Source organism: Mercurialis annua, linkage group LG8, assembly GCF_937616625.2.
Source record: "Mercurialis annua linkage group LG8, ddMerAnnu1.2, whole genome shotgun sequence".
Taxonomy (NCBI): Eukaryota; Viridiplantae; Streptophyta; class Magnoliopsida; order Malpighiales; family Euphorbiaceae; genus Mercurialis; species Mercurialis annua.
Window position 1 is genome coordinate 42,536,129 of NC_065577.1, and position 16,720 is coordinate 42,552,848.

At 31.0% G+C, this 16,720-nt stretch overlaps 2 protein-coding genes, 1 long non-coding RNA gene and 1 pseudogene across 7 annotated transcripts; 3 read left to right on the forward strand and 1 right to left on the reverse strand.

Annotated features, from left to right (window-relative positions):
* Positions 1-1,986: 1,986 nt before the first annotated feature.
* Positions 1,987-4,331, reverse strand: LOC126662373 (dehydration-responsive element-binding protein 2B-like). The gene is made up of 2 exons (XM_050356340.2): positions 4,155-4,331; positions 1,987-3,568 (listed from the first exon to the last, which is right to left on the reverse strand). The coding sequence occupies exon 2, from the start codon at positions 3,530-3,532 to the stop codon at positions 2,228-2,230; it is 1,305 nt and encodes a 434-aa protein (XP_050212297.1). The 5' UTR covers positions 3,533-3,568; positions 4,155-4,331; the 3' UTR covers positions 1,987-2,227.
* A 2,212-nt stretch (positions 4,332-6,543) lies between these two features.
* On the forward strand, positions 6,544-7,675 carry LOC126661316 (probable serine/threonine-protein kinase WNK7). Its single transcript, XM_050355136.2, has one exon. It carries the CDS (start codon positions 6,564-6,566, stop codon positions 7,614-7,616), a length of 1,053 nt encoding a protein of 350 aa, XP_050211093.1. The 5' UTR covers positions 6,544-6,563; the 3' UTR covers positions 7,617-7,675.
* A 1,043-nt stretch (positions 7,676-8,718) lies between these two features.
* On the forward strand, positions 8,719-15,263 carry LOC126662114 (cation/H(+) antiporter 6A-like; annotated as a pseudogene).
* LOC126659973 (uncharacterized) lies at positions 11,738-14,124 on the forward strand. 5 transcript variants are annotated; one of them, XR_008789623.1, is made up of 5 exons: positions 11,738-11,942; positions 12,045-12,577; positions 12,693-13,282; positions 13,346-13,499; positions 13,899-14,124. It is a non-coding gene; the product is annotated as an uncharacterized LOC126659973 (long non-coding RNA). The 5 variants fall into 5 exon arrangements; XR_007635160.2 differs by having other exon boundaries at positions 11,743-11,942; positions 12,693-12,833; positions 13,184-13,499; XR_007635157.2 differs by having other exon boundaries at positions 11,739-11,942; positions 12,693-13,499.
* Positions 15,264-16,720: the final 1,457 nt, after the last annotated feature.

A 16,720-nucleotide genomic window follows, 5' to 3' on the forward strand; every position in this document is an offset into this window, starting at 1 on the left:
CCATTTTTGGTACCCTATTCTTGTCCAACTTCTATTTTGTTTTGACACATTGTGCTTTGAGCCAGTAAAAAATTCATTATTTTAATTATTATACTGTTTAATATTTTATCTTTACTACTTTATTTGATGATGGCATAGAATTGGGCTTGAAGTAATTTATGAGCCCATGAAGGTGATGATGAAATTTGAAGATTGCTTATAGTCATCATCACAAAGAATCCTAATGAGAATGTGACTCTCAAAAGCATAGATGGGGATTCTCTCAAGTTCAAATAAATTTGAGGGAGTCATGTTCACGATTTACACCGTTCATTGTAAAATAAATGGTGTAGATTAATTTGATTAAAATTGTACCTTTTTGATCTACACCGTTCATATTACAATGAACGGTATAGATCGTGAACATGATCCTCTCAAGTTTATTTTGAACTTGAGAGAATCCCAATCCCAAAAGCATATGTTGTTAACTAATTTGCATAAGATTTGGAGAAATAGATTTACATTCGTTATCTCTTGCATTTCAAATTTAAATAGATTTTCTACTTTTGTCTTGTTAGTTAAATAAAGTTTCTTATTAAATATTAAAGAATTTAAATATTATTATATCTATTTACACATTTTTATAGAATTTATTTGAATCTAATCATATTTGTTTAAAAAGTTGTAAATAGATGAAAGAGATCATTTCTCAGGTTAGATTATAATATCTCCATCGATAAATTATGTGTGTAAAGCTATCTTTATATTGTCATTATATGATTAAAGTTCAAAAGTAATATCTTATTAGTAACCAATTGTAATTTTAAATGTGAAAGATAATTAATCGTCGATGCCTTATTTGTTCAATAATGTTTCGTTAGTTTATTGTACAATTTTGATAACATATTTAATACTATGCTAAAATAAGATAATATCACCTCAGTTAGGTATTATAATAAATATTAAACAAAAATGGTAAATTATATTTTAGTGAAAAAAATAAATGCTTGGATGCATTATTTGCAAAGATCTACCAAGACTCCTGAACAGAAATAAATTCTTTTACCTATTTTGGAAAACTTGCAGAATTATTGAGCTCCTAAAGCTGCAATACATTTATTTCGCTCAATTTATCTCTCTGGCTATCCTGCTATTTTAACAGTTTCTGAGTTTAACTTTCATTAATTATATACTCCATTTGATTATATTTTAGACAACTCTTTAATAGCCCTAAAATTTGATGTTCACAAATTGCAATTCTGAAGGAATATGTTTTTGTAGTTAGATGATAATTTCATTATAATGTTGAGAGCAAACTAGTCCATTGGGTAAAAAAAAAAACAGATTACTGGATAAATAATTATGAGTTATTTCAAATTATTGCCTTTTAATATCTTCATGACCAAATTTTAGTTCATTTAATTTTGATTAAATTTTATTATAGATGAAGATTTTCCGATTAAAATACGCATGATAGCCGGATATTGACGTATGACAAGCAAATTTTATTAATCTTGAAAACTTACGGTGTATATATATTTTAAAAAAAAATTGAAATTAAATTGTACATATATAATAATTTTTTGAATAAAATAAAATTAAAATACAGCTACTATATATATAATTTTTTCCATTAAAATTTATAAATAGATGAGACAAATTAGAGTTTTTGATCATTAAATTGTAAAAAATTAATTCAAGCACCCTTAGAATTAGTTATTTTCAGTTTAATTAACAGGACCGCTTTATCTCCTCAACTAGAACTAATTATATAAAAAATTATAATCGAAATCAATTTAACTAAGTTAACTAAAATTCTAAAAATTAAAAAGTGGAACTAGCAAAAAAAAAAAACTTTAGTTAACAGGACTAGAACTATTAAAACTTATTAAATATACAAAAGTAAACTAAAAATAAAATAAAAATAAAATATATAGAAGACATATGCAAGCTTAAGAACAGAACGGAACAGTGAGCAGTACCAACTGCAAAGAAGACTATAAAACAGAACATCAAAACTTAAGTTTTTTTTTTTATTTATATGAAACCAAAAAGAGCTCAAAATCCTCTTTATGTACATTCAAAACAAACCAAAACAGCCAATTTCTCTAACATGAAAACCTCTAGAGAATCAGCTCATTTCTATGTCAATTCAAGAAAAAACAGTCAGTCACCAAGTGAGCATGTCTACATAATATATATTACTTAAATCCACATTATAAATAAAAGAATTCATGAATCGTATCGATTATGTCTCCCTAATCCGAGTCCACATATCAAAAACCGAAGGATGCTTGAAATCAAATGATTTATTGCTGTCCTCCTCCCCCCTACTTGGAGTTGGCTTTATGAAGCTGGAACCACAACCGGAAGGCACCTGCTCTGCTTGCTGATGTCCGCCGATGAATCTTGTATCTAGACTGTTCAATGTGAACGACGTATCCAGTTCATGATTACGCGGAAGGAGATCATTACCAGAGAATAGCAATGGACTGCTATCAGTTTCCAGATCAAGAGGGTGGTTCTCTATTGCCCCAAGCAGTTCGTCTACACTAAACATCTCATCCATAGTGAAATTTTGCCATCCATCCGCCCCCGTTGCTTCGTTTTCAAAACCCCAATTCAAGTCTTCAAAGTTGAGAAAATAATCTTCTGTGACTTGTTGCGTATCATATGGATTCTGTTTAGTATCACAAGCCACGTTCTGATGAGATTCTGCTTCGACACATGCTTTGATCCCACCAGTATTTTTACCATCATCGACAGTATCCAGTGGATCGTATACACCTTTCTGTTTACTATCACAAGCCATGCTCCAACGAGATTCTTGTGCAACACCTGCTTCAATCCCAGCAGTACTTTTAACATCATCCCCTGTATCCATCACTTCCTTTTGCAATCGAGTAGGTTGCGCAGATTGAATAACTGTCCCACACTGAGGTCGGATTATCGATTCACCTTCACCATCCCCAACTCCTACAATACCATCCTTCATCTCCTCAACTGCACAAACCTCAGAATGATTCGAGGTAGTAGTAGAAAACTCTGAACTCGCAGGAGTCCCAATAGAACAATACCCAGCAGCAGCAAATTGCTGATCATTCTTTGAACTTGTTGATAGCTCAGGGAAATTCAACCGAGCAAAGCTACCATACATCGCTTTAGCAGCTTCGTCATAAGCAACAGCAGCATCATACGCAGTTGGAAAAGTACCAAGCCAAAGCCTAGGTCCTCTATTAGGTTCTCTAATCTCAGCAACCCACTTCCCCCAAGTCCTCTGTCGAACACCTCGATAACTGCATTCCGAATTCTCCGGTCCTCCTTTCCCTTTCATGCACCCTTTTTTCGAACCTTTAGCTGGCGTTTTACGCAGTGGCTTCCCGTCATTGCCATCACCCCCATCTTTAACATAAGACTCCAGGCACTTGTTGTACTCTCTCCATTTATCTAGTGTCTCAGCAACCGATTTAGTTCCTTCGCGCTTTCTCTTCTTACTTGTCGAATCCAATTGCATACGAGAACTCGTACTCGAGTTCTGATTAAAAGCTCCCATATTTCCGCCAATTCTTCAACTGAAAACCTCCAGAATCTGCATCGAATACAAGATAATTACGATTAGCAACGAACGATTTAAAATTAAAGACTCTTCTTTAAGTACGAGCAATTCATAAAAAAATAAAAGTGGATACGAGATTATAAATCATAATAAAACCCTAAAATTTATTTCTTCGCAACCAAGTAACTTAAAACAAGAAAGAAATCGAAAAAAACGCTAATTCTTTCTCAGTGACCTAACTGAGAAGACTAAAGTTAAAATTAGCAGTTAAAAAGCGAGAAACGACAGCGTTTTTAACCAAATGAACCCTAATTTGCGAAATTGAAATCCAAAACCCTATCAAAAAAATCACGAATTTTTCAACAAAGAAGAAAACCCAGTTCAATTATTCAAAAACCCATCAAAGAAAACCAACAAAAAAAAAATCAACACAAATTTTTCAAAAATGAATAAAACCCAGTTTAATTAATCAAAAACCCATTAAAAACCAAACAAAAATCAATACCAATTTTTCAAAAAAGAATAAAACCCAGTTAAATTAATCAAAACCCCACCAAATAAAACCAATCAAAACACAAAAATCAAGAATTAAAAAGAAAAATGAAATCAATGAACTTACCTGTAAATTAACCTTGAAATTCGAATTTCTAGCCTCCAACCTTTGATTTTGTTCTTGTTCTCGAGTGAATTAATCTCTGTTTAAATTGATTTTGATTTGATTGTAAAAATTTGAGTAAGAAAATTTTAGAGAGAAGTGTAAGAAAGTGAGCGAGCTTGTTATTCAAGAATCTGAAATTCTTTTTTAGGGCAAGGAAAATAGATATTTATAGCCTTCTCTAGAATTTTCTGACAACTGTGTAGAATCGAAACTTAGTGATGACGTGGCAAATTATTAATGGTGAGATCGTCATTAGTGGCGTATCGGATGTTCGAGATTTATCGACACGTTTTGGTTTCGCGGGAAACTTCCTTTTCAGGTACTGTCGCTAAGTAAGAGTCCTTATACTTGTTTTAAGTAGCTACTCTACTGCTTTCTTTCTTAGAATGTTCATTTTGGTACTTTTAGTATAGTTTTTGTTTATACTTGATTACTTATATAATCTTTGGGCTTTATTTTTTAATTTTAAAAAATCAATTTGAAGCTAGAAAATTGTGAAAATGTGGGAAATGTCACTTTTTTGGGCTCATTTGTATCTATTATTTAATGTATAGAATTATTGTATATTCTGTTTTTTTAATGTATTTAATCCGTGATTTATTCGAGTCATTTGATTAATAAAATTAATTGAATTATATAATATTAGTTATGTTTTTCTATTACAAAAGTAATATTTGATTAGATTTATGATATCTTTTGTGCAAATTATTAATTTTATAATATATAAATTATTCTTTCTATTCTAAAATAATTGTCCATTTTTTGTTCTAGATGCTTGCTCATTTATAATAAATTATTATTTTATATTATTTTTATTTAAAATTAAGTGATATAAACTTATGAAAATGAATTTGTCATACTATCTAATAAGATTATAATAAAAACTTATAAAAATTTAATTATTGATTACATTATTTTAATTATGTGAAAAAGGCTAATGGATAATTATTTTAAGATGGAAGAGCATTTAATTATGTAGACAAATATTACATTGTCTAATTGTAAATTATATATGGTACATAAATGAAAGAAACTAAAGTTTATGTTGTTTAAAGTTTTTGTTCTAGATTTTGAAAATGAAAAATGGAATTTTAGACAAACATGTTTAAGTTGGGAAACAATGAGTTAACATCTAGCTATTAAAAAATGCAAAAAATAATTAGAAGCAAGCTCAGAATAACACGTGTACATAGCAGTTTACCAACACGTGTCGATTTTTCTGTTACCCAGAGTAGTGTGAATTTCGTCAACCTCATCCATAAAAATAACCAGTGACCGTGCATGTCATCCAAATGTTAAGTTGTAGTGTAAACTGTGACAGTCCAGTCTTTACTTGACATGTCACCATAAAATGACACTTGAATTTCTTTTCTGCACAAATTTTGTTTTTTAATCAGAATGAAATATGTAGGATTACTAGAGGTACAAAGCTGCTAAAATTTAGAGGCAAATGTCAATTTTGTTTCTAAAACTACAATTAAAATGTATTTTCAAGGAGTTGGCAAAAGAACTGGTGAAATCAATAAAACGAAGTAAAACTGAAAAACCGAACCGAAAAATGTAATTAATCAGTTCATGAATTTAGGTATCATTAAAGGTGGCTGTGATTCGTACACCAAAAGTGCCGGTTTGAGGTTCAAAGAACACTTAAATCGGCTCTGAATCGCCTCTTAAACGGAGCTTCCAAAAATAAAATAAATTTTTTTTTATTAAAATTAAATATCAACATATAAAATTAAGTTAACTTTAAATTTGATCTTAAAATAAGTTACTAATTGTACTTAAAACTAACAGAATTCCATTTAATTTAATATAAATACATATATAGTATATAATAAAGAATTGGTTCGGAATTGAACCTGATGGTTTGAGGTTTCCGGCTTTAAAAAATATTAAACCGGTACGGAACTAGATTTCCTTTGATTCTAGGTCAATTTTTAAGGATTTGATTGGGCCGGTTCACAGTTCAACCCGGCCCGTGGCTACCTTTATATATCACGACGCATGAAATTTAACATTGATAAATAAAAGTGGCCAATGCCAAAAATAATATAAGTACAGTAATCGAAATACTCCTTTTGCCAAACAAAACTAAAAAAAATTTAAATTTTTTTTTGACTATAATAAATTAATTGTATCTTAAAACTAGAATTAATGAAATTTGATCTGTATATAATTTCAATGACTTTAGAAGACTATGACTGATGATTCTCAAACTCTTCAGACTCCAATTAACATTTATTGAGTCCTAATCAGACTATGATTCCTTTTCCAAACCGAATTTCCAGTCACCATAAATACCATTGTTTCCGAAGCTTTTCCTATCAAATCAAACAATACCACAGGGTAATTTTACGTGGGTTTCAAGCAATGTTGTCCCCTAAAGAAATTCTGCGTCTTTTAACAAAAAGGGCGAAATCAAAATCAAAATCAAGAGTTCCTCATGCGAATTCGTCTGTCGGATCAGGCGATTTAGTACCGGAGGAAGATCCAACCGGAAGATTTCTAAAATACTGCGAAATCTTGGGTAAAGGAGGATCGAAAATCGTGTACAAGGGTTTCGATAAAGTTCATCGTATTGAAGTTGCTTGGTGTCAGAGTCTTGTCAATCCTGAAAATTTCGACATGCTTCTATCAGAAGTTAATTTACTCAAGTCTTTAAATCATGACAGAGTCGTCAGGTTTTTTCATTATTGGATCAATGAAAAGAACATGACTCTGAATATTATTACCGAGTTGTTTCCTTCAGGATCTTTAAAGAATTATTGTTCCAAGAATCGAAGGTATCTTAACACGGAAGTAATCAAGAATTGGGCCAGGCAGATTCTGACAGGATTAATCTATTTGCATAGCAACCGTATAGTTCATCGCGATTTGAAGTGCGACAATCTGTTGGTTACGAGAGAGGGAGAAGTTAAAATTGGAGATTTCGGAATAGCAATCGTGATGAATCAGAATCAGAATTCTCTTCCGAGTGTTGTGAAGGGCACTCCTGCATTTATTGCTCCCGAGGTTTATCAAGAAGGTGGCGAATTTAATGAGTTTGTCGATATTTATGCTTTTGGGATGTGCATACTCGAGATGGTGACAGGGGAATATCCGTATAGCGAATGCAACGGCATGGAAGAGATACGAAAGAAGCTAGCTTCAGGTTTAAAACCTGATTCTCTTGCGAAAGTGAAAGATCCGCAAGTTCGGGAATTCATCGAGAAGTGTATTGTTCCGGCTTCCGAGAGATTGTCTGCAATTGAGCTCCTGAAAGACCCTTTTCTAGGAAATAATTCTGACTCAAAGATTACAGATATGTCTAATTTGATTTCGGAGATGATTGGTGCTTTCAGAATGGACGGCAGCGATCAACATTGCAAATATTACAGTCAGGATTGCCGAGACAGATCAAAGATGATGACACCTATCTTCTGATGTTTCGGGTTTTGATCTGTAAAATTTTATTCTGATGTTTCAGGTTTTGATCTTTACATTGTAAGAACCTAGTTTTTTAATCTTTCAATTTGATGCAAAATCATTTTATTTTTAGTGAAATTGATGTGTTTGGTTACTTAATTACTCTCTAGTGAATATATTTAGTCCCAGGAATTTCTCTTAATAGAGTTATTATTAAAGCTTAAGGAAAGGAATTGTATTTAGGACAATAGTAGAGATGTGGTTTTCTCCAAAACCGGACCGAATCTATAAAATTATAGAATTATTCAAATCGAACCAAATTGAACCAGTCGGTTCGCTTGATTTTACATCTAGATTTGGTTTTTCACTTTGGAAATGTGTAGTAAATTTAAGTAAAAGTTTTGGAGTAATTGCAAAACAAATGATGAACTTTAAGTTAATCTGTAATTGTAATACGAATTTTCAATTTTTGTTGTATAAAACACGAATTATTAAATTATCGCAATTTGAAATAAATGATAATTTTTTTGTTAAAAAGATGCTGATATATGCCAAAACAGTGGATGCAACAGTCGCGTCGTGTCTTTTCTATCGATAAATTGACCGATGTTCCGAATTGCTAAAAATTGATAGTTCGTACTTTAAATTGCAAAAACTGAAAAACGTGTTAAAATTGAAAGTTGTAAAGTTCATGATTTATTCCAAATTTTTTATTTACCAACCCAAACCAAAAAAAAAACAAAATCTGTAATAATTAATGTCAAACCGCGAACCAAATTTATCGATATGGTTAGGTTTTCAGACACTCTTAATGGTAAAAGCATTCATATTTGAATAAACATAAATTACATGGCCTTGGAAACATCCAATAAAATCAAATTCTAAATTTAGCAGTAGTTAGTTATATTCAAACATGAGTTGGAAGCAAAAAGAAAAAAATTGGTTGGTCATATATTAGTCTCAAATAAAACTGAAAAATTCAGCTTCTTCAACTGCCAAAATAATGCAATAACCAACAAAATGTATGCAAAATCTTTCTCAGAATCCAAGAAAATGAAAAATAAAATTTCATTTTATTCAAATTAATTTTAAGATATTTTTTAAGGTTTATCATCTTATGATGGACGGGGTTAAAGCTGCCGTTAACATAAGTTCAGGATGTTTCGATTACATTAGAGTTAATTCTAACGGAATATTGAATGAGAAAAAAGGAGAAACTATTTTGCAACATTTTTTTATTCGATTTCGAGTTCAATTAATTGCATTATTCTCCCTTTCTCATTTATTTTAAAGTTCCTTAAGGCGTTTTCACCTTCCTAGACTCACCTCTGATGTTTTGGTACGCATCTTTCATATAATTTTATGTTGCATGAAAAGTTGTCGAGTTTTGCGTTTTAGAGTTTCAGTTTCATTTCTGAAACTCAAAAATTTTATATTTTTTAACTTATTTTTAGCATTTTTCTGTTTTGTCATTTCTGCTTCCGTGCAACATAGACATAATTTGTTTTCATCTCTGTACAAATATGGGAGTTTTGGATTCTATGTTGCACAGTAAAAGATGACAAATCTTAGTAAAGATAGTCACTTAACAATGTATTAGTATGATATTACAGCTACAAGATTCTATGTGCTCGGAAATTTATCGAGTCCTATATTATGAAGTTCTGTTTTCGTTCCTAAAACACTTCTAAAACCCTACAACTTTAAACTTGTAACTTATCTTTATAAAGATAAAGTTTTTTCATTTTCCAGTTTTGTCTGTTTCTGTTTCCGTGCAACACTGTGCTCTCATCTCGGAGTTTCAAATTAGAAACTTACAATTTCTTTATTGCAATAAAAAGAGTTTCAGAATTTGCTTTCTGTTTTTTAAAAAAAAAGATATAATCAGGCAAGAATTATCTTGGGACCAACATTTTTTGAAAGATATTTTCCTGAAGCAGCAAGAGCAGTATTTCCTCCAATGCCTAATTTAGTATTTGGTGCATTACTAAAAATTGGATACATTTTATTCACATTCCTAGCAGGAGTCAGAATGGATCCTTTTTTTTGTCAACAGGATAATGATACAGAATGGATCCAATGTTGATTAAAAAAATTAGGAAATAGAATTATTATTTTATCATTTCTACTTTGTGCATTCCCTTACACAATGTCGCAAACAATAACCGCAAAATTCGATCTGAAAGTTGAGTTAAGCGATCCCGCAAAGGGCGCAAGATTAAACAATATCAATGTTTATTTCTCGGTAATGGTTTCAAGTGAATTTGTCGACGTCAGGGCTAGTCTGATGCAGCTTAAGCTGAGTAATTCTCGGATCGGACATCTCGCGTTAGCATCAACATTGTTAAGTAATCTAATAAGATATGTTTTTCAGAATTTAGTGGTGTCAACTTTGAACAGATTATTCTATGCATCATCAGTAAGAGTTGGGATTTTATTCTTTGTTCATCTAGTTTTATATATGGGATTCGTATTCATCGTCGCGCGACGATTAATTTACGCGTTCATCAGAATGACTCCTAAAGGAACACCCCTAAAGGATATTTATATAGTTTCAATAATTTCAATTGTTTTGATTTTGGCAAGCATTGGTGACGGTTTAGGAATGGATTTTCTGTTAGGTCCTTTGATGGTCGGGTTGACTATTCCGTCAGGATCGCCGTTAGCGATAACGGTTACTTCCAAGTTTGACGCTGCTGTGTCGGGATTGCTAATTCCACTGCTGTGTTCATTTTTAGCGAACAAATTTGATTTGTGGCTATTTGTTTTACATATTTTGAAGATCTTCTTAATTTTCGGATGGCTTTGTTTGGATATCTTATTAAGTTGGTAGCAACTTTATTATTTTCAATGGCTGTCAAGATTAATTTTACTGATGCTATTATTTTTTCACTCATTGTTAATGTCAAAGGACCTCGCGAGATGGGGACGTTTTTCTTATACAGTGTTATCGAGGTAAATATAACTTCCGTACTAAAAACTTCGTTACGGATGTATGGAATTATGATGAATTTTTGAAAATTTATGACGGGATTATGACGGAAAGTGTTGTCATAAAATTTTACTGCGACATTTTCCACCATATAAATCTATCGTAAGATCTTGTGACGACAATGTCTGTCACAAATTGAAGTACTATTGATATTTCTATTCTTAGTTTCTTAAGAAAAATACTTTGAGTACAAAAAACATTTAAATTATGATGAATACTTATGGCTAAAAAAAGTTTGTCATAAGTTTGTGAAGAACTTATTTCACTACAGATTTTTAAAATTTATGACAGAAAGTGATGCCATAGAATTTATGACTGTAATTTCCGTCATAAAACTGTAGCAAAATGTTGTGACGATAATTTCCGTCACAAATAAACATAAATATGTACTACTTATTAGTTAATTAGCCCTAACTGAATCTCTAACGCGAGACCTCCTCAACTCTAAATCTCGCTTGTGTATCAATTAGTCCTGAGCGGGTCTGTTTGATTCAGATGTTGTCATTTCTTTATGAGTTTTAGTTTTTTTATTTCAATCTTTGATCATCTATCTGTTTTTCTTTTCGACAGTCTGGAGATTTGGACAGTGCGAGCAGAATTTTGTTAATATTTTTATTGACATCATACGTATCGCCTTTGACGAAATTGTTGTATGATCCAAGTAAACATTACATAGGGTATAAGAATAAATGTATACAATATACATCAAATGAAGCAAAATTAGAGGTATTAGCTTGTGTAAATAAGCAAGAGGATGCATTATCAGCAATCAAATTATTAGAGTATTCTAATCTTGGTAAAGATAGTCCATTAACAATTAATGGATTATGCTTTGAAGAACTTCTTGGAAGTGACTCACCTTATGTAATCAACCATCAATTAGGGCAAAAAAGATCGGCTTCTAAAAGATCCAGATCGCAACCTATTATCGATATCTTCAAGTATTTCATGTTACAACTGTTAAAGTGGGAAATCCCACATTGGTTCACTACAAAAAATGAGATCTAAAGGGACAAAAATTGGGGACCCTAATATTTAAATCGTCCCTAAAAACTGAAACTTAATAAAAATAGGAACGTTTAAAAAAATTGTCCCCAATTCTCTTATTATAATATCAATGGGGACGACATTTACTATTCAATATAAAATTAAATTCTATATACAATAGGGGACACTAATTTATTTCTCTTTATATTAATTACTAGAGTTTAAACAAAATATCAAAACTTATCTAAAAAAGTGGCGAAATCGTCTTTCTTTTTAGGGCTGAATCCCTTAGGTAAAAAAAATTGGAACACTTAGTTCACTGAAGCAAGTCTAAATTACAATATTTCCACTCTCAATTCATCAAGGTAAGTGTGTTTTTGAGTTAAAGATGATTCTCATTCATTTTATAAGCATAATTTTAATTCTTTGTTTTTGGATTTCTACTGTGCATCGTTTGTTTTTTTTAGGTCAGGCCAATTGCAAGAACAATTCTATTTTCTCATAGTTATATCAGGTGTGTGTTACTCGCTTTTCTGGGATGTTCGACAATCGCTTATTCCAACATCTATTCTCAAATGGTTAACAAAAACGTGAAATTTTTATTTGATTCTTTTTGTAGCGCAGGATTTATTCCGTTCCTGTGTTATATTTTTAGTCTCACATTTATCGAATTCGTAGATTTCTCTTGGTTTTGATTCAATTTTGACATCAATTAACTCATGGAATTAGCAATTTCAATTTGTAATCGTTCAAAACAAACACAATTTTGTTGCCTAACACTGCAGCAAACTGTTCTATCACCAGGTTCATTATTTCCTCTCTTTTTAATTGCACATGATTTACTTTTTTTAACTGAATAAAGTGTATGTGCTACTTTGCTTTCCGGGGTACGGCAACTCGCGATGGAGTCATTCTAATGCGGGAGGGGCTTGATCAAATGAGCTAAGCTAATATCTAGAGATGAAGGCTAGCATTGTGACTCTGCTTGCCTTCTATACGGGTTAGATCTTCAATTCTCCTTTTTCAGTTTTATTTACATGTATACTGTTATTGTTTCCTTTTAAGATGCAAAATATTTATTGTTGGAAATGTGTATGCATCACCATTGCTTACAGCTTGTTGCATAAGCAGCTTCAACGGGAAAAAGTTCAGCAGATTGTTGATGAAACTGTGAAAAATTGAAACTGAATTTGTGTGTGATACCCTTCATGAGCATTGTTCGACATGAATTTGACACTCATGAGCTAGTACATTAGGTTTGTTGCTGATCGTCTATTAGTTTGTCTTCGTTAATTTGAAACTTTATTTTCTTTTATCCATTGGGAGAAAAGAAAACAAAAAAACTTCTTACTGGCTTATGATTGAATGAAATTCATATCTTTGCAGCAAATAATTATCCTTTTCTTTAAACTCCTCTTTGTTGATACAATACAATATGTATATCATATTAGGTAACTTAGTACTTTATTAAATAGTTATTCCTTATCATGCCATAAGCATTGGAATTAGATTTGCTATGTAATTGTCAATTTAGTTGAATTGCATTTGCTATGTATCATTCTTACAATTTTTAAAACTTATTTTGTTGTTGTGATCTAATGACCAGCATCAATAAACACGTCACAGCTACACCAAAAGCTGAAGGCAGCATCAACAATAGTGAAATCTTCTCTGTTAATTTTTCTGTTTTGTTGCATTGCAGCAGGTGAAATCTTCTACCGTTTTTGTATTTTCATGGATGCCTTGATCATGTCATTGTGTTATATAGGTTAATTAGTGCAAGACGTCAACTCATCTTCAGAACACGGGGGCGTTGAGAGCGGAAACGCGAACCTTTGGAGTTTGGACATTGTAAAGCTCCTTGACCCTGTCACAGCTCTCTGCCCACCATCTTTTCCTGATTTTCTTCACTAAGTTTTCGTGTAAGTTTCTATTTGAGTTCTATGTTTTACATATCATATTTCTGCAAATTTAATAAATTGTTGGTATCAATTTAATTTTTTCTTCGAATTATAAATCAATGGAATCACTGTCTCTTCTATTTTTCTAGCATGATTGTTGCTTGCAGCATTAACATATTCTGACTTTTGATATATATGTTAGTATTGGAGTACACTTTTTTTCACTTGGCAAACTGACAATCTATTAAAACAATTAACTTTAAGCTTCCAGTAACAAATATTATTTATGGTTTACTTTGTTGTGTCAATTCTTTGAGCCTTGCATTTGTGATATTTTTTATACAGTAATAATCTGGAAGCGTTAATTAAATATGCTGTCTTTCTTATCATTATACTTTTATTTGTGTTTGCGTTTTATAGGATCTTTTCGACAAAAAGATTTCACGAAGATCTAAGAGCCATCAGTTGCCGACTGTCAACAAATTAGAAAATTCATATTATGTATATTTTGATCAATGAATTTCTATAGTAAATAGAACTCAAGTGAAATTCTTATAATTAATAGTTTAGTCTTGGTTTAATATGAATGTACAGTTGTGTATTCTAACATTTTGAATTATAATGAAGATTTTATTGATATATAGAATTGTCTCTATTATCAGAATCAAAATTATCCCTGTTAATTAGTAATAAAAATAATTTTAGTAAACAAAAACGAAAGTTGTCCTCATTAAATAGGGATAAAAGTCGTCCCCGATATATGGGGATGAAAGTCGTCCCCATTAGATGGGGACGATATTGGTCCCTTCTAAGGGGATAATTGTCGTCCCTAAAATTGGGGACAATAATCATCCCCAAAATGGGGACAACTTCATTTTTGTTGTCCCCTAAATAATAGGGGACGGAGGCAATAGGGACGAACTGTAGGGACCAACTTATTTGTCCTCTAAAGAATAGAGGACCATTTTTGAGAGATTAGAAGACCATTTTTAAGGTCCCCTTATCTCTCATTTTTTGTAGTGGTTGTATGTGTGAATGGACTTGTGTTTATATATTAGTTGGGCACCTTCACTTAATACCAATTGGTTTTAAGATATAATCTAACATGGTATCAAAGTCTTTTCCATTCACACAATTTGAGTCTGACCCGGCCCACATGAGATTTGCGTAAGGGCAACTTTGTTGCTCATTGGTTGTGTGTGTGAATGGACTTGTATTTATATATTATTTGGGCACCTTCACTTAATACCAATTGATTATAAGATGGAATCTAACAACATCACAAGATCGCGCAGGAAAACATTTACAGCCGTATCGCCTCTAAAATCGATGCACGAAGATATTTGTCGGCAGGCGTTCGACAATATTTGTTCTTTAGTAATACTTCCATTTCATCATAAATGGAATAGTAAAGGGAAAATGGTTTCGAACAATAATGAATGGCGGAAATTGAATAATAATGTTTTGGAAAGAGCACCTTGTTCCGTAGGAATTTTAATTGTGAATAATGGTAATATAAATTATATAGAAGAGACCGTAAAAGATGGTTCCGATACAGCGGGAATTGTTCTATCGATACAAGAAAAATACGATCTTATATTGGTAGGTCGGCGACACGAAACGCAACCTGAAGCAGTGTCAGGATTATCACAATGGATAGAATTTCCAAACTTGGGACCAACAGGTGATCAACTGGCTACTTCTGAAATTGCTAGTTCAGTTTCAATATTAGTTGTTCAACAAAAAATATTGAAAGCTAGTCATATTAGTATTTTGAATGCATGATTTTGAAAATAAGTTGTAATTAATGTAATCAAGTAATTAAGGAACCTATATAATTAAATTTTGCCCTGTTAACCTCTTGTATTTTACATATGATTGAGGATTTTATTAGATAATTCTATTTCATAAAATACCATAGGTTTTGTACTAATTTCTTTTAATTTATGACTAGCTAGTAAATAAAAGTTTTATTATTAGTTGAGACTGAGTTTTTTTTTATATATTTCAGTTATCAAACTTTAATTTTTTTAATTTTATTTTAAATGAGGTTTTCCCGGCCAAAATGAATAAATGGCAGCCGGAATTTGCCGCGTGACAATAAGATTTTACTAATTTTTTCTTGAAAATTTATCGCGTATTGCATTTTGGAGGATAGTTTTAGATTATATTATGAATACACTACAACTTTTCAAATAAAATATTGCTGCCACATGCATTTTTAGTTGGAAAATCTCTAGTTGAAATAAAATTAAAATTTAGTAATTAAATTGAAATAAATTAATATATGTAGTCACCAAATTGCAAAACTATTAATCTTCTAAATCAATAACGAATTTAAATATCCTCGGTCACTTATAAACTTTAATTTTATTTTATTTTAGTATAAGAAACTTTTTATAGTTCCATGATGCAATAAGATTGGATTGTCACATATACTCTAAACTCACTAAAGAACTTCATGTAGCTTGCAATTTTAAAGTCCAATATCCAAATTTAAACAAATTAACACTTCATAATAAAAATTTAAATTAAATAAAAGTTTGGTGACCATGAAAATTAATACCACTTAGTAGTAATTAATCAACACAAACTATTATAATAGCAAATAATAAAATGTAAGCAAAATAGAGAAATAATGACAATAAAATATTAAAAAAATTGTTATAACTCTTAAACTGAATAAAAATCTATTGGGTGCTAAAAAATTAAAGAAAACAAATAATAGAGATTATATACCTATTTGAGATTATGATAAGAATCAAATTCAGGCACCACCTTAGGGAGTATCATTTCTACAAACATGATTAATTTAATATTATTTTCTTTGAATGCAATTACTTTAAAACATTGAATTTTGTCTCTTAAACCCTTTCTTAAAAAAATTGTTGAGTGAACAAACATTAAAGTTGTTATATAATTGTTGCACTGATCAAAGATTTAACTAAAGTTTCTTGTTGTAGATAAACACTTTACAAATTTGTGGCTATTAATAATTTTTTTAGATTCTGTTTAGTTCAGAATCACTAATCTCTAATTGGTTCCATAATTTTGAACAAAATGCTCAAAATATATATCATTAGCACCAAAAATATTTAAAGAAGGGCCTAATTGAAAATTAAATTCAGTTCTATACTTAGAGCTAATTCTGTTAAAGACTTAACTAAAATAATGGTACATATATACCAACGTACTGCCCAAAATAAATACCTATATATAGTATATAGTCACTAAATTCATTG